The 23,270-nt window shown below is 35.9% G+C and overlaps 1 protein-coding gene across 2 annotated transcripts; it reads left to right on the forward strand.

The window, feature by feature from the left end:
• Positions 1-1,423: 1,423 nt before the first annotated feature.
• On the forward strand, positions 1,424-21,489 carry LOC139150415 (coiled-coil domain-containing protein 60-like). 2 transcript variants are annotated; one of them, XM_070722776.1, is made up of 16 exons: positions 1,424-2,092; positions 6,813-6,982; positions 7,624-7,693; positions 8,082-8,209; positions 9,750-9,821; positions 12,099-12,329; positions 13,204-13,314; positions 13,828-13,945; positions 14,241-14,478; positions 15,202-15,265; positions 16,121-16,223; positions 16,702-16,802; positions 16,982-17,122; positions 20,330-20,485; positions 20,699-20,888; positions 21,214-21,489. In XM_070722776.1, exons 1-16 carry the CDS (start codon positions 1,808-1,810, stop codon positions 21,316-21,318), a joined length of 2,283 nt encoding a protein of 760 aa, XP_070578877.1. In that variant the 5' UTR covers positions 1,424-1,807; the 3' UTR covers positions 21,319-21,489. The 2 variants fall into 2 exon arrangements, with proteins under 2 accessions (XP_070578877.1, XP_070578878.1); XM_070722777.1 differs by lacking the exon at positions 9,750-9,821 and having other exon boundaries at positions 1,472-2,092.
• The last annotated feature ends 1,781 nt before the right edge of the window (positions 21,490-23,270 follow it).

Consider the following 23,270-nt stretch of genomic DNA (forward strand, 5'->3'; position numbering starts at 1 on the left):
CATTTTAGCCCTTTTAGAAAGAAAAACTTTCACCGGTGACCCGCGGTTTTTATTCTTAATTTTGAAAGTGAATGGCTGGAAGATTTCTTGGGTAAAATTTTAGGGAAAGTTTTAGTCTTTTACTTTCTAGGCGCATACTACGGTTTAAAGATACTGGAAAATACCAAGGCACGGGAATATTATCAACTCCCTGTTTGTGAACAGCAATGTGGCGGAAAAATAGAGAAAGATGTTGAACAATGGAATTATGGTGAAATACCATTTTACTTCCACCACTTGTCGTTGACTTAGACATTATAATAACATGTTCAAATGATTTCACGGAAAGTTCACGCCGTTACTGGATGTATGTAGACACACGTGTCTTAAGTATAAATCTTGAAAACACATGTGAAAGAACAGAGAACTCTATAGTATTCCGGTTGCCTTTGTTGTTTTTGTCTAAATAGCTATTTGCTAATAAATTTCAAAACTCCCATTTGTTGTTTCGATTCTATTCTTGTCCCTTTTAAAGAAAACGCTAATGATTTGGCTTCAACAGCTATAGTACCGAGCATGTACTGAATACGGGGCCGAGTAAAAGGCCCACGGTATGATTGAAACATCAGTAACAACATCAAACCTGTAGTCTCCAATTTTATTTACAATCACAACACAAACATAACCACAACAACCAGATTACTCAGTCGCCGGTGGTGCAAGGACAGAACTCATGTATTATTTAATGTTTTAAGTGGTGGTTGGTTATCCCGAATCACTTGTGTTGCCCGGCGACACACTGAAATTACAATGCCAGTAAAATTAGTGAATAGCCTAGCCATCTTGCAAACAGCCTTTAGTTTTACCATGGAGGTAGTAGGAGCTCCATGAGAGAAATACATGTATTGATGCTGTACACAAATGTCAACTGAAAGGTGTCTGTTGTTGTTGTTGTTGTTGTTGTTGTTGTTCAATAAAAATTGAATCGTATATCCGTACCATTCAGTTTTCACGTAGAAGCCTATTATCTCACAAGTCAGCAGGTCACTTCGAGCTCAACTTGGCGACGGTCTTTGACCGGACTGTAAGAGCTTTATGTAGTAGGTGAGTGTCCACGCTGCAGCGCTGTCACCGCGCCGACGCGTAATGCAATAGAGACGCACTGCCGTCATTGTTTACAGCTAGTAGCTAAGTAACATAATTCATTCGTCTTGGCTGTTCCGTCCTTTGTTACTACTCCACTCGTGAACCATGAAGTATGCTGGCCTCACCGAGGTTTTCTGAAATGAATCGGCTACCATTCTACTTTCAGACAAATATAACTTTTTACCTTTGTTTTAATGTTACATTAAAATTGTGAAGTTGTACCGTTATAAATGTCCGTGAAGACCTTAGGTACAGCAGTTTAGTGTGGAGTGATCAATATTAACAGAAGAGCCAATTCATCACTCATTGAATGCCGCGTGAAATCACTTCTTTCCTCCAGAAGTTTAATCAACTGTCTCATTCCGTGTTACACAGTATGGAGACGATTCCCCGTCCATAACTTGGCCCAGCTGCCATTAGTATTGAATCACCAAGCTGCGAGACAGCCAGGGCTTCCATAAAATAGTCTTCAAGTTTTGCCGAAGAACTGTTGTTGTGCGCGACTGTACGGTGTATCGCTTTTGGCAGTGGTGTTGTGGTACTGGACTACTGGTAGCATGTCTTCACTAGGTTTGTGATAAGGAGTTGCAACTCTTTCGACAAGTGATACATGTTTACCTGATATAGATATCCGCTGTTTAACTTGCTTCCCAAGCCAGAGGGAAAAGGCTTACCCACGACCATGGCTCCCAAGAATCGAGATCCCCGGGCTTACATTAAGCCAGTGGCGTTACCGATACCGTCACACCAGGGTATGCATATACAAGCCCGCTCGGAAACCGTATACAACTGTTCCAATCCGACAAGGGAGGCTGTTTTTCGCGAGAACTATGCGAGGCGTAGACGACAACTGACAGAACAAGGCTACAATGCAGTCATATATAGGCAGTATCAGTGTGTTGGAGATAAGTTTTTCCTGAATGAAAAGAAAATGATCTTACATGCTTTAGGACAGCTTAATAATCCGGTAAGTTACTGTGTGCACGAAGTCTATTGCTATCTTGCTGTAACACTTTTGAAGTTTTGTCTAGTTTAATGGTCGCTTGCAGAGAAAGTTTAATAATACGAGGAACATTTGACTGTTCGGTATCAAATCAAGGAAATTCACCAAGCAGAAAAAAATCAGCATGATTTCACGTTTTGTGTGCCGTTCATACGGACAAACAAGTCAAACACAGATCACGGAAGTTGACCTAAACAAGGACATAGTTACAAAGACCATTTGAATCCGTGCATCCGAGGTCACAAACAGACATGTTCACTGTGACGGTCATTGGAAAATCATGACATATTAAAGTTTTCACCCTTTCACGGCTCTGGTGATAAACCTCGCTTAACACATGCTTGCCTCTGTTTCTTAATTTTTGTTGTGTTGAATAATAAGAAATTTAAAAGGTACACAGGTACTGCAACTTTAATATCGTTGCTAAATATTTTATTTTAAACATCGATACGTACCACCAGTCAATTCTTAGTTTCGAACCCCTTAACTTCAGATGTCTTTGATATGGTGTGTGTCTACATGTGTTGATATATGTTGTGTGTATAAAAATAAATGTTTGATGTTCCATCTTTATACTGCTCTTCAAATCTGCTTAGAACACTACACTTTCCTTGGGAGACTTACAAAAGTCTTGTACGTTGATGGGTCAATGTGTATATGTGTATGTGAGTATACGTCATGTATAACATATGTATGTTACATATATATATGTATGATCGCTACACAGAGCACGTGTAACGTGAAACTCTGAGTAACGCCTAAGTCCTGTGTTCTACTTGTTATCATTTTTTACTGTATATTATATATATATATATATATATAATAATAATAATAATAATATTTATTTCTTTAAAGCGCACTACACATGCGTCTCAGTGCGCTTTACACATTTAAAATTGATAAAATACCAGCAAAGCATGACAAACTAAAATGTTAAAACAATCAAATTAGGCTAAAAACATAAATGGTTAAAAATGATGAAAATTTCTGCAGAGTAAAAACAGTTAAAATACAAAAAAAAAATTATATATATACACACACACACACATCACATGAGTTTTTGCTAAGGTTTGGGAATATTTGTAAATGAGTTGGGAACCCAGGTAACATTGCTGCTGTCCCCTATTTGATTCTATTGATATACCAAGGGGAACCCCAGTAAAATAAATGGGGAAACCCGGTAACATTTACCTGCTTACCAAAACACAGCATACAGTGTAATTTGTGCGATTATATATATAGTGTATATATCATGTATCTGTGTATTTATATATACAACATGTATATCTATTATACTACATGTTTATACATATATAATCACACAAATTACTTCAATGTCATATATATATATATATATATATATATATATATATATATATATATATATATATATATATATATATGTAATTTTTATATAGTTCTCAAGAGCACATAAAAAACATGAATGTCACTATATATGTAGCTGGACAAATATGTGTGAAGAAACATGTGAAATAGAAATCATACCAGTAAAATACCAGTTTATTAACAAAACTGTCATTTCACTTTTTTGACACCCAAAAATTTTAGGCTTCACCATGTTACAGTGAAGACTGTAAAAATGGTGAAACTTTTCAGTGTAGAAACAAAGCGTGATGATGAAAACAAAATAATTACTTTAAGAGACTGAAATTGTAAGCATGAACACTTCGTTTTAGTGTGGTTCCATTTACTGAAGTTTAAGTTTGGTCGAAGGCTGTTTATTTTGATGATTCAGAAACGGCAAAGAAAAGACTACATGATACCATGGTGTAGTGTTCAGTGATGTTGCAAAGATATTGTCAAACTTAATGATGAATTTAAGCCCTGACCTAAATATTTACCTGTCAACAACAACAATGCTTTTTGCATGTAAAAGTTATTTTGACAAGTTGTACTATGAGTGTTTTAACTGTACTGGAGGCAGAGGAACAAGAAACTGTAGTTTAGAACAAAAAAAGCTGGATCAAGCTTCGGGCAGTTTTTCCCCGAAATACACCTGCTTGTAGGAGGAGAACATACACAAGCATGTGTAACTGTTCAAAGATAAAGTTTGTGCACAAAGTAAAAATTGCAAAAAACAATTGCCCTATCAAGGGCGAAGGAGGAAAGCTTGCAATTATGGTTTGAAATATGCAATTATTAGTTAATGAGTTACATTTATATGTAAAATTCACCAGCCAAGATGAGGATGTATTGACTCAAAGTCACTTAAAGAGACTCAAAACTATACTGACCTCTAGATTTCAATTGTTCAATTTAGTCACAACATTACTGTGTTGAGTTTACTTTGCAATTGTAAAACACTTGTCATTCTTTGCCTTTGGTGTATTGTCAACTCAAGGCTATCAGTTCATTTGCAGTTTCTGACTTCCTTGAGCCTTATCAGGTTGTATTTCAAAATTTTATTAATCAAGCACCTGACATGCTCATACTATAGAAAATTGGGAATCATTAAAAGACAAGCCAAGTCAGTTGCCACTTTAGGAAACAACCTGTATTTTTTTTCATTGGACTGGGAAAAAAAGGTGTGTAGATGTTTGAAAGTTGAGGCAATGATGCTAGAGGTTTGAAACACATACAGCAATAAGGCACAGTGAGTATTCAGCAATCGATTGCTGGACAGGTTGTCACTGTCAGTCACTGAGATTATAATTACAGCTTGAAAATAGTAGAAACTCCTGTCGTTTATATCCATCCTTTGCCAACACATCAATGCCAGTTTACATGTAGCTGTAATCCAAATTCTACAAATACTTTACCTTTGACAACAGTGAAATATGATGTCTCTGTTTGGTGTTGTCGATAGACTCTTTTTAGAGTTCATCTTCTTGGTATCAAAGCAGAAAGCACATTCTGTCATGCATTACATACTTTCTATAGAACACATTTCAAGCGTGGAGCTGACACAGGCAAGCAGACTTTGTCCGGCATTTCTTGCTGTGTGATGTTTCACAATATGAATGCAATGAATGGTTCCTCTACTGAAGTAGGAAGTGTTAGCTAGCACTTAGCAGTGTGGCTGACTACAACATCAACATTGTTAGAGTACAACGTAGGCTCATCAAGTTGTGGTTGTTTTTACATGTAAGAACACCTAGACTGCAGACCTATGGAATCAAAATATACTTTATCTGTGATGCCTATTTTGCTATTTTCATTGCTTTTCCCATACAACAGTACAATTGTTACAATGTGCCATCTAAAGTACTAAACATTACATAAAAATGAGAGAATTCTCACTGATTTGTCTGTTGTTGAGAAATATTAAGTCATAATTCAAAATAAAGTACACAGTACACTGTACATGTATATACACACATAAATATACATTTATATTTATATAGGTAGATATAATAAATGTTGTCCTGACTGATATAATAAAGGGTTTGTAATAGTTGGGCTTTTACTTACCAGCAGTTGTTGACAGATTTAACAAAGAAGAATAAAGTTACAATTTTTCTGAGTAATTCAGAATTCAAATTGCAACTTTACTGTAGAAACCCATTCACATCGATAACTGACCTTGTTACAATAGAGTATAGTGCCTGTAATTACTTCTCTTGTGAAAATCAAATAAAAACCAATTTGTGAGGTGTTTCATATTTCCATAGCTCCAGGGAAGAGAGAACATTGAATTAATTCAATAACGCACAGTGTCAGAAAGAAAATGCTTAGACAGGAAATGCATTTTGCAACCAGCTAGGTTTTTTGAAAAGGCTCTTAACGTGTGACATTTATGGGAACAAAATACAATTTGCATAGAGAGACATTAAAACATTGGAAAAAGAATGTGAGCAATAGAAGCAAGGAAACTGTAAAGCAGTTGCCAGCTCCAAGTGTACTATAATGCAATTAGTATCAAAAGAGAATTGCATGTAAGGTATTTAGGTTTTTACAGAAACAAGTATCTAGTTTCAGAAATGTTTACTTGCATTTTTTAAACAAGTCTGAAATGAAATATTTTTCACTATGTGTTCATTTGCAGGGTTGTTAAATTTGTATGTTGCTGTACATGAATTTGTATGTATGATACAGCTGCTGCACTCATACTAGACAAGAGTTTACAAAACTACTGTACTTTGGTTATAGTTGTGTATGATTAACATAGCCACCTAGATTAGGTAGAATAGTGGCATTTTCAGGTTGTGTTTAATATATATGTAAATAACTCTATCAAGTGTACAGTAGGTTTACTATTGAGCAGTTCAAAATGATTGGCAGCTTATAGTAACCTTAACATGATGACAGTAGGGATGATTGACACACCATTGATTTTTAGAATTCATTAACATTTAATCAATTATTAATTGATTGTTTTTAAGACGTAGTTACTGAATCATTGTATAGGGTTTCTATAATAATGTGGTAAAATAGACTTAACATAAGCACTTCATTGAGTGGTATGACAATAGTCGATCAAAAATATTTTTAAAATTTGTACATGCTGTATATCTTTGTATATGAGTGAGCTTGCCTTTAGTTTGATTAAAATCATCCTACAGACTGTACAGATTATTAAAAAATAGAAAGTATCAATAGAAGTCATCCAAAGTAGATGTCTTCCTCCATTGTCTCTATGTATCTGACAATTCAATAGAATTACAGGGTGTGGCATAAAATCAAAGCATTTTCATTTCAATTTCCCACAATGCAACATATGTAGGATGATGTCGATGACAAGTCAAGCAGTGAAGATGAAGACAAAGATAAAGAGAAGGAACAAAAAAGTCGTGAGCAGCAGGAGGATGAAGAGAACCAGGCACAGCCATTTGTACTCAGAAGGAAATCAACTAAAAACAAGAAAACTCTCAGTAAAGAGGTAGCAGAAGGGAGGTGAGGATTTTTTTACATTCTGTATAACATCTAATAATTCTGCCAGGTAAACTCATTACTACCATAGCGTTTAATGCCCATGAATTACATGCCCTGAGTGTGAAAAGTTGGTCTTTAACCTTCTTTGTTTTGCAGTTTTCTTATAAAGTTAGCCCCTCTTTGCTCATTTGAAAATTGTACCTTGCCATTTCATGTATGATTTGCTGCCAGAAATAATTGCTGAGAAAATGAAGGAGATGCTGTAAACTTTTTGTCAAAGGTCAGATGACGAGATAGTGTTGTAATTGGAATTCCGTGTAGTTGTCATCGGTATCTATGATTGTACCCTGATAGGTATATTTGGCAAACATGTCTGAAGGGATCAGCGCTTACACTTCCATCATGAAAGGAAAACAAAACAAAACAGAATTTACTCAGGCACTCACTTATGACTATTGAAGGACCATGCTGTTTATAAAATGTACATCAATGTTTGCTAAAAGGCTGAAATGGACAACCTGAAACCAAACCCCACATTGTACAGTGTATTGAGCGAAATTTGCAAATACTGAAAATACCAGTGTTAATGAATAATGCATGACAATTACTATGTACTCATTTCATGCCAATGATTTTAAATTCTTGACTTTTTTTTGTTCCAGGCGGATGATTACATCAGTCAAACTTGGACATGGTCTTTTTTCTATCATCAGAACTCAAGATCATGCTAGGGTAAGAGTCCAAATATTCTTTATCTGTGATGTTGATATATCTATTCTCATTGCTTTCCCATGACTTCATATTCTGAATCATCTTCTTCAATATATATGTTCTATTGTCACCCTACAGATTATTCTGATAGTGTAGTTTGGGCCAAACTGATCAGTGATAATGCAAATGTAAAACTGAAACTAACCCATGTTTGATTAGGCAAAGTAACCACAAACTGGAAAAATCAAATCCTCTACAGTAATGTGGTACTCTTTACAGTTACAAGAGTTCATTTTCTAAAAGTTTGATTGTATCACGACAAATTTTTAATTTCATTTATTTAAATTTAACAATTTTGTTTTAAAATGGGCTTCGATGAGTAACATTTTAAGTTTCTCTTCAACTGTAGCGAAATGCACAAGAAATTGAGCAGAGTCGGCTGATGGAAAAACGTCGCAGAGAATGGCAACCGGCACATATTCCCAGTTCATCAGAAGATGAGACAGATGATGAACTCTCTGAAGAAGTAGATTTAAGGTGAGATTTTGACATCCGCTTGTCTCCACATGTCAATCACTTTGTCTTTTTCATGTCGAGTCATTCAGAGAGTTTGAAGTCGGATCTACCCTCCCTCAATAATAACGGTCGGTGTTGCTAACAATTGCAATGACACCAGCACTAGGGAGTTTTACGTGTCTTTATTTCGGAGTATAATGCCTTGCTTGTCAATTGAATTGTTGCACTCTCAACAAGACAAAACAAAAAGACTTTGATTGGGTCAACAAGTCACATAGCATTGTGGAGTTACCATATTGCACTGCTTGCAGAATGACAATGCCCTAGTTTCAATGACAGAAACGATTGTATCAGCATTCCAGGGGCAAAGAGTTCGATTCCAAATAGGTAATTATCTTGATGAATTGAAGCTTATTATGGATACAGTAAATCTAGCAACAGTGAATAGCTGTTGTGTCGATTTACAATAATCACAATACTTGCTACTGGGAGAAGGAAATGTCGATGACATCACAGCCACCATTTTTTTATTTTGAAACTGCCGCATTTAAACATACAAGATACTATTCTTGTACGCTGCATGTAGCATTCAGCTGAGTGGTTAAATTTCTATGTGGTTGCAACTTTAAGTGGCATCAATTCCTATTGTTTGATATTTAAAGCAAATCAGACAAAACTTCTTTCCAATATATTGATGACGAAGCCATGGAGGTTTTTGTTGAATAAATATCTAATGCATGTATTCAAGAAAAAAGAGGATAAAAAATAGGTAACATTAAAATGCATGCTTGTTCTATAGATAAAATATTATACCTGATATGAATAATGATTAGTTGCATTTTTGAAATTTAAAACCATCATTTTCGTGTTACTTTTGGGGGTTTCTGCTTCCCTTTATTTTCCATTGGGAAACGATAGCCCATTTCTAGAAACAGACTGATAATATAGTTTCACAAGTCAGTATTTCTGACAAAACCAAATGTACAGCATGCAATGTTTTAAAGTCATAAAATAGTAAAAAGAATGTATCAAATGATTGTAAAACTCATGGTAACAATATTGCTAATTGATTAGATTAAAATAAGCCAACAGCTGAAACTTTGACTTGCAGTCTTCTTTGTATGTTTGCACTGTGAACACTGCTACGCTGCAAACCTATGAGCTACAACCTCAAAATATTTCAGTGTTTTATCAGCACTGACCAAACAACCATGGTACTTCAGTGTAATTCTTTGCCGCAGTGTTTTAGCTTTAGTAGAAAATTTTGTAAATGTGTAGCTCCACCTGTCGGAGCACAGTTCATCCTTTAATTCAGCTGATTTTCTTTTCGCAAAATACAAACTTTGACTCTCGTAAGTTTGTGAAACTGTTTAGTTGTTTGTAAAGCTGGAAAAGATGATTCTGAAAATTGGTTATGAAAGGGTGATCTGTAAATCTGAAACATTTTTCACTGGATTCTCTCACAACAAACTTTTGCTTGAAAAGTGTGTATAACCAACTGCATTGGCACAAACCTAGAGCTGAAAAGCTGAAAACCGCTGATTCTTTAATCTATCTGCAGTTTATACATGGCTCACAGAGATGGTCATTTTAGTGATCATGACCATGACAGGAAGGAAGTGGCGTTTTCTCGGTAAGAATAAAAAAACAACAACAACAAACAACACTAACAACAAATATGAGCTTCTGCAGACAGCACCATTTTGTTTGTGTTTTCTAACCCAGCGTCCACTTCACCAATGGTGATTGACATGTTCTCAGTGTTACTAGCACAATATGCACACTTCTTTGTAGTTTCTCTACAACACAATTACAGCTTGCTTGCTGTGTTTATGGCTTCTTTGCACTTCAAGGCAGTAGAATTCAATTATGCCTATTAACCATGGATAGCTAGCCATTGACAAGACACGCTTGCAAGACTATAATATGTTTGCTAATTTTATTGTTATGATATTGTTGACTTTTATACTGTATTTGTCTACAAGTTGCATGAAATGTGTCATGTCCATTTTTGCATGTACATACATGTAAGCATTGCTTGCAAGAAAGGTGCTCAGAATGAAGGTTACCAAGGTTGAAGTCTGCATCAAATCAGAAATCTCAATTCTGCTTCCGCTGTAGGATCTTATTTCCAAAATGAGTATGATAATAAATTTGTATGTTTAACTTTTGATTGATCTTTATTCTACCAAGCTACAAATAGAAATCTCATCATTTTTCAGTGATATATGATAATATCATTTTAGATAAATGTTGAAAAGCTTTCACTAGAATCTAATGAACAATGTAAAAAATAAAAGTGACGGTACCGGTAATTATATTACTTTGAAAGTCGCGATGTAAAGATGTAGAACTATCAAACATCCTTGAGAAACTTCATTTGAACACAACTATTTTGTTTGTCAATCAATATAAGAAAACATTACCTGCATGAAATGCTGAAAGGCTTAGTGTTGAGTTTTTGAGATTCAGGTTTAATCACCATGACTGATTTCTTTGTAGAGTTAAGTGCACCCGTGTGAACTTTGACCCAAAGCTCTTGTTATCTGTATCTTTGTTTTGTGTATACTGACTACCGGTGTTTCTTTTGATACCCTGACTGTCAACACTCCAAACAATTAATTTAAAAAGTTACAATGGAGATTATTTGAGCAGCATGTCGGGGCAAGCTTCAAGACTTGCCAGATACTATGACAAAAGAATGTATGTAATACATTCACAAATTTTCACCACATTTGGCAAAATGCTACCTACTGCCAGGTGGTTTTGTTCAAAGTGATTGACTAATACCCTACATGTATATTATTCTGATGTGCTTCAAATATAAGGAGTGAAACTGCAAAATGCTTATTTGCTCAATGATTTGAGGAATTTGAATGGCTTTCACAGTGTAGTTTGACACCACATCATCTTGTGTAACTGTTTATACATGAACAGTGGACTGGAATTTTACTATTGATGTGATTTATTGCTTTCAAAAGTTTGTGTTAAAAAGGTTTAACATTTTTCAGAAACCTGTTTAAAAAATGTTTTATGATAATTGTTTCAAAACATTTAAGAGATTTTAACCAACTTACACGTACACGTCAATGTTCCTTAGCATTGCAGCAGCAATGGTAAATAGATTTGTTTGTCTTTGGTGTGAGTGTCATTCAACAAGCTAGCCTAATTGCTTTCATGTGATATCCATTGTAATCTTTTGTAGACTGGAAAGTTTCAGGCCTGGTAATACACACAGTGTGTGTTGCACAACAAATTGTGTAGACTGTCACCTTGAATACAATCTCTATTTGAGTTGAAAATCTACAAACTGCAATCCTGAATCAGGTTTATGCAACATTGCAGACAAAACCAAGAATAAAGACAATTGTCTGCTGAATCTTTTGACCTTTCTTGATTGCAAACACAGAAGTTGTGTTCAAGAGCAAATCACCAAGCCTGAAATTTTACTAATTGCACTAACATTCCGCATGATATCCTCCTTGCAATCTCACAAAAACTACTGACAAATAGTGAAGTTAGCTTGTGACTGACCCATCACAAACAGTACCATTCCATGCATTTTCACTTTTTCACTTTAATTTATTCAAAGTTTCCATAGCAATACAATCCCAGAATCCCCTGCTTTGGCATTATTGATGAGATGCTTGTTAAATATCTTAGTCAGCAATGTAATATGTATGATGTAGACTCAGAAATTATTTATCACTGGTCACTTTACTTTATTGATCTCCCTAAAGAGAACACAAACTTTTACATGAGTTTTAAATTTATTATGTCCAGTGTCATCCCATCATGTGTATGCAAATGTAAACTACAGATGTGAAAACTCACAGAATTTTACATAACTGTATGAGATCACAACTTTTCACAGGAAGTATTTTAAGATGGACACTGCTGTTTTTTCCAGGACAAACACCTTGAATGAGGAAGGAACCAATGCTACGGATGTAACCACAGATGATGACACTCCCCGCTATGATTCTCTGTCACCTTCCAAATCAATTTTGACAGAACTGTCATCATTTAGCTTAAAAAAGAAGAAGAAAAAGAAGAAAGTTGATCCTCCAAGACCGTATACTCCATGCCATTCTAATATTAATATCCACCCAGACACTGAAATTCGTGAAGATCCATCTAAGTGAGTTTATACACAGTCATCAAATGTTCATATGTATTTTGCCATTTCAAAAACATTTGGTATTGTCTGGTGGCTGTAGACGGATATTTTACTCCATAAGGAATTGTGAACAAAACTTCAACAATGTTTAGACAAAATGTATTTTTTCTCTTTGCTAGCTCACAGCTATTTCTTACTAATTAGAAGTGTGTACATGTAATTCATGCTGATTTATGTTGGCTGTTTTAGTCAGTTGTCTAAAAAGATATTTTTTAAAGAAAACATTGAAAAATAGTGCTCCTAAAATTTACATGTTTTATAATGAAAACCCACACGGATTACATTTATTAATGCTTAAACTGTCGTGATATCTTAATCACCTGTTAGATCAGTACTCTAGATTACTGACTGAAAATTTGAATCTGTCTTGTCTCAATAAGATAAGACTGTGTGGTTGAAACAACAAAGATATACAGCAATCTTATTCAGACTTATCCACTAGGCCTTGAGTTATGATTAAAATCTACAGATACTAACTGGTTGCCTTGCCAACCGACGATTTGTTGTCAAAACAAAAAACAAATTAAGAGTGAAAAGATATGATGTCATTGACAAGCCAAATTACTCTATAATGAAAGACCTAATGACAATTGCTGCGTTAATATTACATTTATTAGTTTATATTAAAAGGGAATTGATGTGTGGAATATGCAATCAAGTCTTTATTGAATTATTTCTAGGGATTTTCTGTACCAAGTCAAATATCACTCTACAATGATATAACAGAATTCTGCACAGAAGATCGATTGTGCAGATTAAAAACGTAATGACTACAAAACTTTACAAATACAATGTTTAGTGACAGACCTTTACGTGTGTGTTCTCCTATTTTCAGGGATTCTATTTTTCGTCAACTTTGTGCTGTAAATTGGATACTTGAAGCAATGAACGTAGAGCCTCCAACAGCCATGGGTCCCATTCTGCAGAGTTGGAACATTAAATACAAGTATGTCAGAGAGCTGCCATCACATTATAAGAAGATGTATAATTTCTGAAATTTTCTAGGAAAACATTTCTTGATTTCAACAACCACTGTTCAATTGCATTGCTATTAACAAAGTTTTTCACATGTTTACTCTGTGCAGGCGATATTTTTGCTAAACAAGGTGGCTACATTCTCTTTGCTTTAACATAAATTATGAACAACTGAGATGATCGCTATCTAACAATTATGCATTTGAAAGTCATATATCAGTATGAAAATACACCATTAAGATTTTCACTAGGGTCAAATTTTACTTCTATGATAGCTGCCTTCAATCTCATAATTTTGTTACATGTCTGATTTTGTAATTTCTTACTGGGAAATATCCATGATTGCTATCGATACCTGTGATGCTCTGCACTGTGACTTTAAACCATTCAGTTTGCATCTCCAGTTTTACAGAGGTAATTTACCTCTGCGCTATGTGTCAAAAGTCAAGTATAACCAGCTGCGTTTCCTTATTTTCTCTTGCAGTGATCTTGAAAACAATATCTTCAACAAAACTACAGTAAAGAAAGTCACCAGAGATAAAAATATAGATGTGGCATGGAAGGGTTTTCTGACGCACAAGAAGGGAGATTATTTAGACAGGGTAATTATGCCAGTATAGATATTACAATATGACCAATATCTAAACTATTTTGTTGTTGCATTTAGTCAATTTATGCAAGTATTAAAGTTCATCAAAACAAAGTGCAACACTACCACATATGTTGTAAAGAAACTTCAATATTACACCAAGAATGTGCTGTGAACACACAATTACTTTTTGAGTGTTTTCTTACCAGTAAGTGGCACATCTGAGGGCCATGAGAGTATGATCAATTCATACCGTGGTAGTATTGTAAATTCTGAACATTCCATGAAATCTACTGTTTCTTTCCCAGACAAAGAAAATCTTGCGGAACTTTGGAAGCACACTGACTTCAACGCCAGCTTTCCAGGGTAGCCTACGCAGCACACCACGCAAGAATTCATTTGCAAATGCATTGAGTTTAATTCAGAGATCACCATCCACACTGTCAAGTAATCAGAGCTCTACACCAACTCCAGTCATTCCTGATAATTATCAAGACAGAGAAGACGCAATGAGTCGAGTTGATGAAGACGCAGAATTTGAAAAATGTGAGTTTCACTGCGGTGCTTTGTCTAATCCTGTTGTACAAAAGTGATTGTAAATTGTGTTTGACTTTCAATTTGACAAACTCCTCAAACTTTCCAACAATGCTGTAATGCCTTTACTGTGTACAGTCACACTTAGAGTAGATATCATGTTCTGTTTGCAAACACACACACACCTTTCAAATTGATAAAGTCACTTAGCTAATGGATGTACACTTAGCCAATGCATTTACATAGAAATGTGATATCCACAGCTCACTTCAAAAATATTTGAATTAAGAACTGAGATGCAAAGACCATTTACGCTCAGTTTGAACCAATATAGTGTTAAAATTGATGACAGAAACATTGTCCCTGTGCAAAATAGCTGTGCTCATTTTTTTGTCAAACATTCACATATAAGCTTTGCTGTACTGTATTCAAATGAACATCTCCAAAGTGGTCAGTGAGTTGCACTGTTTTTGGTCCCAACAACATGAAGATTTAAGATTTGCAGCGAAGATTACAAGTGAAATTGTTTAATGAACATGGTTCAACTTGGTTTCAGAAAGTCTTTTTTCATCATCATCAGATAGTATTAAAGTGACTGATTACCTTTCTTGGACAATTGAGAATGAAATTTGTAGTCCATTTCTCTTGCTTCCAAAGGAAAACAACAATTCTTGAAGTTATTGTAACCCGTTATATGTCTCATAACACCACTGAATTATAACTTCTACATTTCAGGGCCATCTGATGCAGCATCTAATGTTATCAATGAAAGTGTTGATGAAGCACAGATAGTCAGAAGGTAATGTCAACAATTTATTCAATTTCACGGCCTCTCTGTCTTGGTGTCTTTTCTCCTCTCATTGAAGCTCTATCCCCGTCTTTCTTCCCACTCATTACTTTGCCCCTCCCTACCTCCCTCCTTCCCCCTCTCATCTTTTTATGTACAAAACATTTGCATGAAATATACATGTAGAGATTTTACAATACAAGAACATGCTTACTTTACTGTACTACAGTAGATGTTTCAGTAGCCACTCACAGTCATTTTCTTTGATTCTGTGTCATTTTGTCATACTTTTGTTTAAATTTTCCACCTCTCCGGCCATGATATGTCATGAATAAGTCTTGTGTCACTGGATCTTTGTAATCTCATACTGAGTGTATCCTCAGACATATTTCATGAAATCTTTAAGTCAGCATAGAGATTTCTGGAAATTTCTGAGTGTCAACTCTGTACCAGTACATGTAAAGAGTGAAATTATCCTGCGTCTATTAAAGAAAACTTTTGTGAGTCTGCAGTGTGTCAATTTAGCTTAGAGGCAGTACACTGGTTTTACATTTGTCTACTTCATAATAATGAAATGCAAAAAAAATGCATCAATAGGTAAGTTATACATGTGTACCAAGGCTAACAATGTATAAAGATGAAAAATTATCCATTAATGAAGTTTTGTAGTTATACATCTCTGGGAATGCCAGAAACAATGACATATTCAAAATGCATGTCACTGCACTGGTTTGTTATGTTAAAAGTGTGTGAATGCCTATAAGTTTCAATGGGATATCCTTCCAGTGTTAAATCTCTGATACGTATCTATCACTTCCAACTGGATTATTGTAAATCCTAATATCAAGATTGTCATTTTTGTTGCAGGCAAAGAACTGGTTCTGTGAGTAGTATGAGGAGCACTAAGGAGGCACTGGCCATAGCAGCATTGAAAAAGGATGCACGACAAACTAATAAACCTCTTTTATCTGTAAGTGTATTTCGCATGCCATAGACTTTGTTCTTGAAATTCAAGTATATCTTTCCAAAATTACCAGTGCAGAATACCTGGTATTAGTCTTATTGTTTCTATGACATGGTCGAAATCCCAAAGAATTATATTCTTAACTTATGCAATGATTGACTCTATAAGACCACATGTATTGGTAGTTATTACATTGTCATGACAAGTTTTAAAGTATATATTTTGCAGATATCATCATTAAACTCACCAGAATTTCAAAAGTTCTTTTTTGCATCTGTGTGATAGGATTTGATGATATCTTTGTGAGAAAGTGAAAAAGGTTAAAATGTCAGCTGTAACTACAAGTGCCTGTGATGCAGAGTGCCATTGGGTTGTGTTGCTAAGACCTTAAATGAATTCTTCTCATAGTGTTGTTGAAGTGTCATTGACTCAGTGGTAGATGATTTGGAATTTAGTTCTATGAATTTTCTTTCTTCATTTTCAGCAACAGGAGCTTGAAACCAGAGGTCCTCCTTCGAGGAAATCTGACAGAGCCATCAGTACATGGGTGAGATCCACCAGTAGAATGCAACTTAGGTCACAAAGGTAAGGACAGATATCGCTAAGATGTACATGTTTGTATGGCTGATTTTGTAATAACAGACCAAGTATATCAATAATTTATAAATGAATTCAGCTGATTTTAGCACAATTTTGGCACGATACTAGTCTGATGTTGGTCTGATGATGGGTTTTCATAAAATGTTCTTTTCTGCTCTTTGTAGTACTCCACCAGATCTAAAGGACCCAAAATATTTTCCGAGTAAAAAACATGGAACTCTGGCCATTGATTTGAGACACAAATTTAATGATGTCACGGAAGATAAGTCACTGGTGCTACATGATGAACTGGAGGTTCTTGAAAAGTAAGTATGTACAATATACAAAGTGATAATATGAGCCAAGCCAAGCAGTGTTCTCCCCAGAGGGTTTTAGCGTATCGGGGCCGATACGCTTTAATTTTGGCCGATACGCTTTCACACCGGCCGATACGCTATCCGATACCCTATTTGAACCAACCGCCGTGTACAAATGACCTGCTAATGGGTAGCTGATTACCGTGCACCAGCAAGTTTATTGTCAGTGACGGACAAAAAGTGTACTTCACAAGTTTATTTTTAAATAATTCACAACAAAAAAAGGTGTCAAACGTGATTTGATGTTGCATATGGGACAAAGAGATCGACATTTGGTAACAGACAGACGGTCGTCCGTAACTTTATCAAGATGTTGACAGCTGCGTTTGGGCAGCTAGGTTTGAATTACGGTAAACACAAACCATCGACCGTTGACAAGTTTGTTCCCTGTGGTAGACATGCTAAAATAAACTCTAGGGCCTACAGTCACTATTAATTTGTAACTGAAGAAGTAAATCAAGGTTGTAGGGCCTCGGAAATTCAGTGGTAAAGCATAACGACATCGACATCTCTGAAGTGTCAGTGTCTCTTGTCTGTCAATTACTATTACACGCGTACGCTGTACTCTCAATTGAGCGATACGTACACACCGTCTTTCCGTCAATGATAATATACTAACCAGCCATTTACAAACCTTTTGTTCAAAGAATTCATCGTTTTTTGGTCCAAAACAACATAAAATGGATAAATGTGGCATTTTAAGTCTCAAAGTTTGACAAGAAATATCGACGGCATCCAAACAGCCACACTGCAGCCGACATATTGACAGGCCATTTTGTGCGTCACAAAGGTAGACACCCTAAGATGCCGGTTTGTGATTAGACTCCCCAAGTCCTTCGGAATACGTACAGTTCAACACGAACACAGAGGAAATGACACTATGCAATATATCATCTTCAGGTTAAAATTGTTTTCATAAATTTTAACGAAAATTAATTAATATTCATGACATATTGTTATGTAAATTTATGCTAATTAGCCGATACTCTATGATTTTTTTCTGGGGAGAACACTGCCAAGGTTGAGGTGACCGGTGCATTCAGTGAATTATCTGCTGACACGGTCCCTCCACAAACGGTCAAGAAACGCTTTTGTTCAAAGGTGCTAATCACCTACACAGTTGCAACAGTCCGCGTTGCGGTGGATGCAGGAAGCGAATGACGTCATAGGCAAGTTAGCATCTTGTTTCAGTGGCGTCTTGTGACACGGTCCCGCTCCAGTATCCTACGATTTTCAGTCAATCAAGCTACTTTATTTTCATCTTTCTGCACTGTTTCGCATGTATTTGAAGACTGGTGAGAAGATGAGTAAAACAGTTTCTTAAAGATCTAGGTCACTATTGAGAAATCTTGGATGATATTTTATGGCTGAGTTCAGCCATGAGGTGATCTTGACCGACGCCGTGCATTTCGGAAACACTATGAATTTTACTCCCCCGTTTGTTTTTTTCACCTTTCATCAAAAAAGTAAGTCATGCACCTCCTTACAAGGCAAAGACTTCGAAAAAATAGGGAATCGTGTTGTGTTGTTTTTTTGAAACCTAATTCGACAAGAAAACTAGTCGTTTTTGCCGCGTTTATATTTTCAACTGAAAACAAAATGGCGTCGCTTGGGATCGACGAGTCGTATCTGCATTACATAGGAAAATCCTAAAATGTCTTCCTTAACTCCCTTTTGATATCGATTTAACATGATAATTCCTCAGTTCCAAACTTTGAGAGTTCGATTTGAAATTTTTAATCGTTTTCAACAAAATTCAATGCACGAAATCAAGGAACTCTTACGATGACCTTGTTTTTGCAAGATGCTCCCGTCGACCGTGCGTCGACCCATTGAGAGTTGGCGTTATGGTAATAGTGCAACGTTTTTGTCCCCTTTTTTTCTCCTTTATCGATCGTTCAGAGGTGTCAAGTGCGTCCCTACCGATCGTTCAGTCTTCTCAAAAGTAGGCAATCAGGTTCATGACGGAATCTGTTCTTTCTTAAAGACACAAGTTACTGCCGAACCCAATGTTTTGATTTTGTCGACCTTTCGAATTCTCAGACCGCCAAATGTAGAGAATCTAGAAACCCTATAAGTGTCGCGACATTTTGGTGACATGACCTCCCCAAGCCTGGGTGCCAAACTCTCTGCCATACATGCCATGGATTTTCCTGATTGAGGATCAAGTGAGATACAAATCATGTCGTGTATGGGTTTTGTATGTTACCCACGAGAGACCGTGGTCAGCCCATCGATGGGTATTTATACACAAACTGATTGTATCGGTTGCTACACTGTGGACATTGGAAGACCACGCAAGCTAAGGCTTGGGTTTCGCAGCAGTACGTGTCGACACAGGATTTTTATCTTCCAAAATGAAGTCCCAATCAACATGGGAGTCGTCAAAATTGACGAAATCGTCTCCGAACTTGTACATAGTTCACGCTGCGTGACTCCACGGCAGGCAGATGTAAACAAACTTTGGCCTTTAGACGCATGCGCAGACAATAATCAGAATGCATTCTGGGAGAATTAAGTTTCTGCTTACGATGATTTTATGTACGTAACTGTTAACACCTCCCGCCACACGCGTGATAATCCAGGATTATCCCCATCAGTAAAATCAACAGAAAGCCCAATCGAAACCCGGATTATAACAAAAGAAACTGGTGGCGTTTCTTGACCGTTTTGTGGAGGGACCGTGCTGCTGATAATGGTCCCATCTTTTGTCTATCTACCGGTATAGTCTACACAGCAATCATATCTAACCAACAGAACTACCACCTATTGTGAGGAAATCAATGACACACTGTGATGTCATTGTTATTGCCGTACTCTCACCAGAGGCACTAAACTGTGCTACTTCCATAATTTTCAGGATTTAAGAGAATGAAAGCAAATACTGGTATCTTTGCAACTTATCATTTCAAAGAAGAGAAGAGAGACAGTGCATTCTGGAATACATGACCAACACAAAATCCAATAAATAATAACTTATTTATCTCATCAGTCATTTGTCATTCACTGTGCTCAGAAAGATGTTTGCTCCATCACCCTGGATTTATTGAACAGTGCTAGGTGTGTTCGTAAAACATTCATCAAGCGCTGTCACAGCAGGTTTCCATAGCTCTGATACCCAGGCCCCTTATGTCTTCGTTTTTTAACTATACACAGAAAACGCCGGCAGAGAAGTGAAGACAAGTTCAAGGCCATAACACATAAGAAGCATATTAGTGAACAGCTTGAGGTGATCAAAGAGGCTGCTAGGGACCCAGATGAGATAACTGAAGAAAAGAAAAGAAGGAAAAAACAAGATGAAGAAATTAGATGGTATGTTAGCATTTGTTTTTGTCTTTTCTTGCTAAAAACATAATCAGATAATTTTCTTTATTTCTTGTGAATTTCTTTGATATGTGCACTTATAATTTTCTCCAATCTTAAAAGTAATTTTTCAGAAAATTGATAAATGGGTTTAGGTTTGCTGATACCTAAAATGCTACAAAACATAACGAAATGTTTCAAATGCTGTGTTCTATATTATAGGTTTCAAGATTTAAAGAATAATCTACCGCCAGGGTTTATTAGTGACAGGAGAATAGCAGCAATAATGGAAAAATTGGAGAGCATCGGCAATATTGAAAGTAGGAAAATTACACCACAGAAATTCCTGAATGTGTTGTCTGGTTTGAGAAGTTGGGAGCTTTGTTCGCCTGATATATCAGCAGCAGTTGAGGTATGTAGTTGAATTTAGAGTAAATATGTCTTGGAGGAAAAGTGTTGTTACTTAATCCAAATAATTTGCGGGCACGTTATGATATCATACAAGTTATACAGCAGAATGTCAATGTAGTTCTGACATGGAGTGTTGACATTGTCTGTATGTCATGGTTTCTCTCAAATCAGCTGTGGCTTTCACTTTGAATGAAATGTCTTGAAGTCAAGAGTGTATGCCACTCTCTGAATGCAAAAGATGAAGCGGTATTCCTTGTTGCTTGGTTCTTGTCAATAGCACTTCAGTCTCAGGAGTGTGACTGCATGTTCTACGCTTTTTTTTACAGTTTGTTCGTGAGAGAGTTGTCAACATGGCGGTCGATGACTTTGAAGAGTGGTGTCAACACCACATGCCAAACATACTCCGAGCACAAAGTGCACCACCAAGATGATGACAATGGGAACTGTGTCAAACAATCAACTCTGCCTCCACAAACTGGAAAGAAACACCCAATGCTTCAATGCAATAGTTTATGTTATAAGCAAATTTGATAAAGCACATCTGTTGTGTTGACCAATAGCAGTTCGGTGAACTGCTAGTGATGTCAGATTTGTTTCCCAAGCTCTGATGAACAGGTTAATCAAAGATCAAACGTGTTCATGAAAAGACTGGATACCAACACATTACAGATGCTAAAGATGTGCCATGCACACAAGTACCTCGCACTCTCTGGCCTTTGCTGCAAGTCAAATGTTGCAGTTATAACACTTGTTAAGGTATCCAAAGTATGCAAATAGAAGGAGCAAGTCAGTATGATGAAAGTTGCGATTATCATATTGGAATTCTGCATTTGGTCAGAGTGTTATAGTGCTACAACAACAACGCCATGCATAGGAATATAAGCAGACACTAGGCAATTGTCTGAAGATAACTGAAGCCACAATTCTATGCTATATGTCAGCATATCAACCTTACCAAATTCCCTTAATGCAAAATACATGTAGACCCAAACTGTAATCATGAATAATTATTCAACAGAAGGCTGAAATATATTTCAAACTCAAATTCACAGTAAGTGGGCATTTGCAGTTGACAAGAATGACCCTAACATTGGACTTTATGTCATTTTTGTGGATTTTTTTTATATTTGACTTACAAATACTGTTTATATTGTACATACTGAGAAATGTTACAAAAATTTAATGTAATATCGAAAGGCGGTTGCATCTAGCTAAAATATGATTTTTAGCTCCCATTTGCCATACATATATGGCAATTTGGAGGTTATATGGTTGAAAAAAGTCTGTATGTGAGATGTCTGTCTGTATGTATGTATGTATGTATGTATGTATGTATGTATGTATGTATGTATGGATGTCTGTCCGTCCAACGCAAAAACTCCAAAAGTGCTACACGTAGAAAGCTGATTTTTGGTGTAGTGATGCCATATATGGTCTAGATGTGCCGTTGTTAAAATGAACTTGTTAGTCTCATGGATATGCAAATGAGGTAGAAAAAAAGGCGAAAATGGTCAAAAATCAATAACTCAGGAACTACTTGTCTGATCATTGTCATATTTGGTTTTTAGGTACCTTAGGCCCCATTCATTCAAACATATAGATTTGGTGTCAATATTGGCTGCTTTCTATTTTTAATGAATTTTTTTCTCTATTTTTTTTTGCCATTTCAGTAGAAAATTGTTTCCTCTGAAACCAATGGTCTGTTCGCTTTAAAATTTGGTTTGCAGGTTTCTTGTGATGACCCAAAATAGGATTCATTGAAATTATGGCAAAATTTACATATTTGTATTTTTGGGCAATTTTTGCCATTTTTGGTCAAAAAAATCTTTGAAACTGTGTATGCCATTACTTTCTAATTGGGTGTGCAGGTTCCTAGGAGTGACCTGAAGATGACTCGGTGAATTAAAGGCGAAATTAGCAAATTTGGTACACAGGTGAAATGTAGTAGGTCATTCATTTAAAGTCAAGTACTGCCAATGTGAATGAGCAGATTATGATTGTGCTGTTCCAGCCTAAGATGTTATTTATAGGAATGATGCAATGTTAGACGGTAATTGATATTTAACTGAATTTGACTTACATTGTATGTAACTCTTGTACTGTGTAAACCCTATCAATTCACCCAGAAAAAAATAATTAATATGATTTTAAATAATTCAATTAATTAGGAAATCAACAAAGCCTAAATAATTTTAGTGTAGAATTATCAGAAAGTTCAACTTTCTTTGACAGTTCATAGTGAAGTGTTTACCATTTTGGATGATTAAAACATGTAAAGGCAACTTTCCTGAATCCCAACTTTGACATATTCTGTACCTCATGTATTGTTCTCTGTATGTCATCTAAAAGAAATTGCTGATAATAGTTTATCATGATAGGTTGG

Source organism: Ptychodera flava, chromosome 14 (assembly GCF_041260155.1).
Source record: "Ptychodera flava strain L36383 chromosome 14, AS_Pfla_20210202, whole genome shotgun sequence".
Lineage (NCBI taxonomy): Eukaryota > Metazoa > Hemichordata > Enteropneusta > Ptychoderidae > Ptychodera > Ptychodera flava.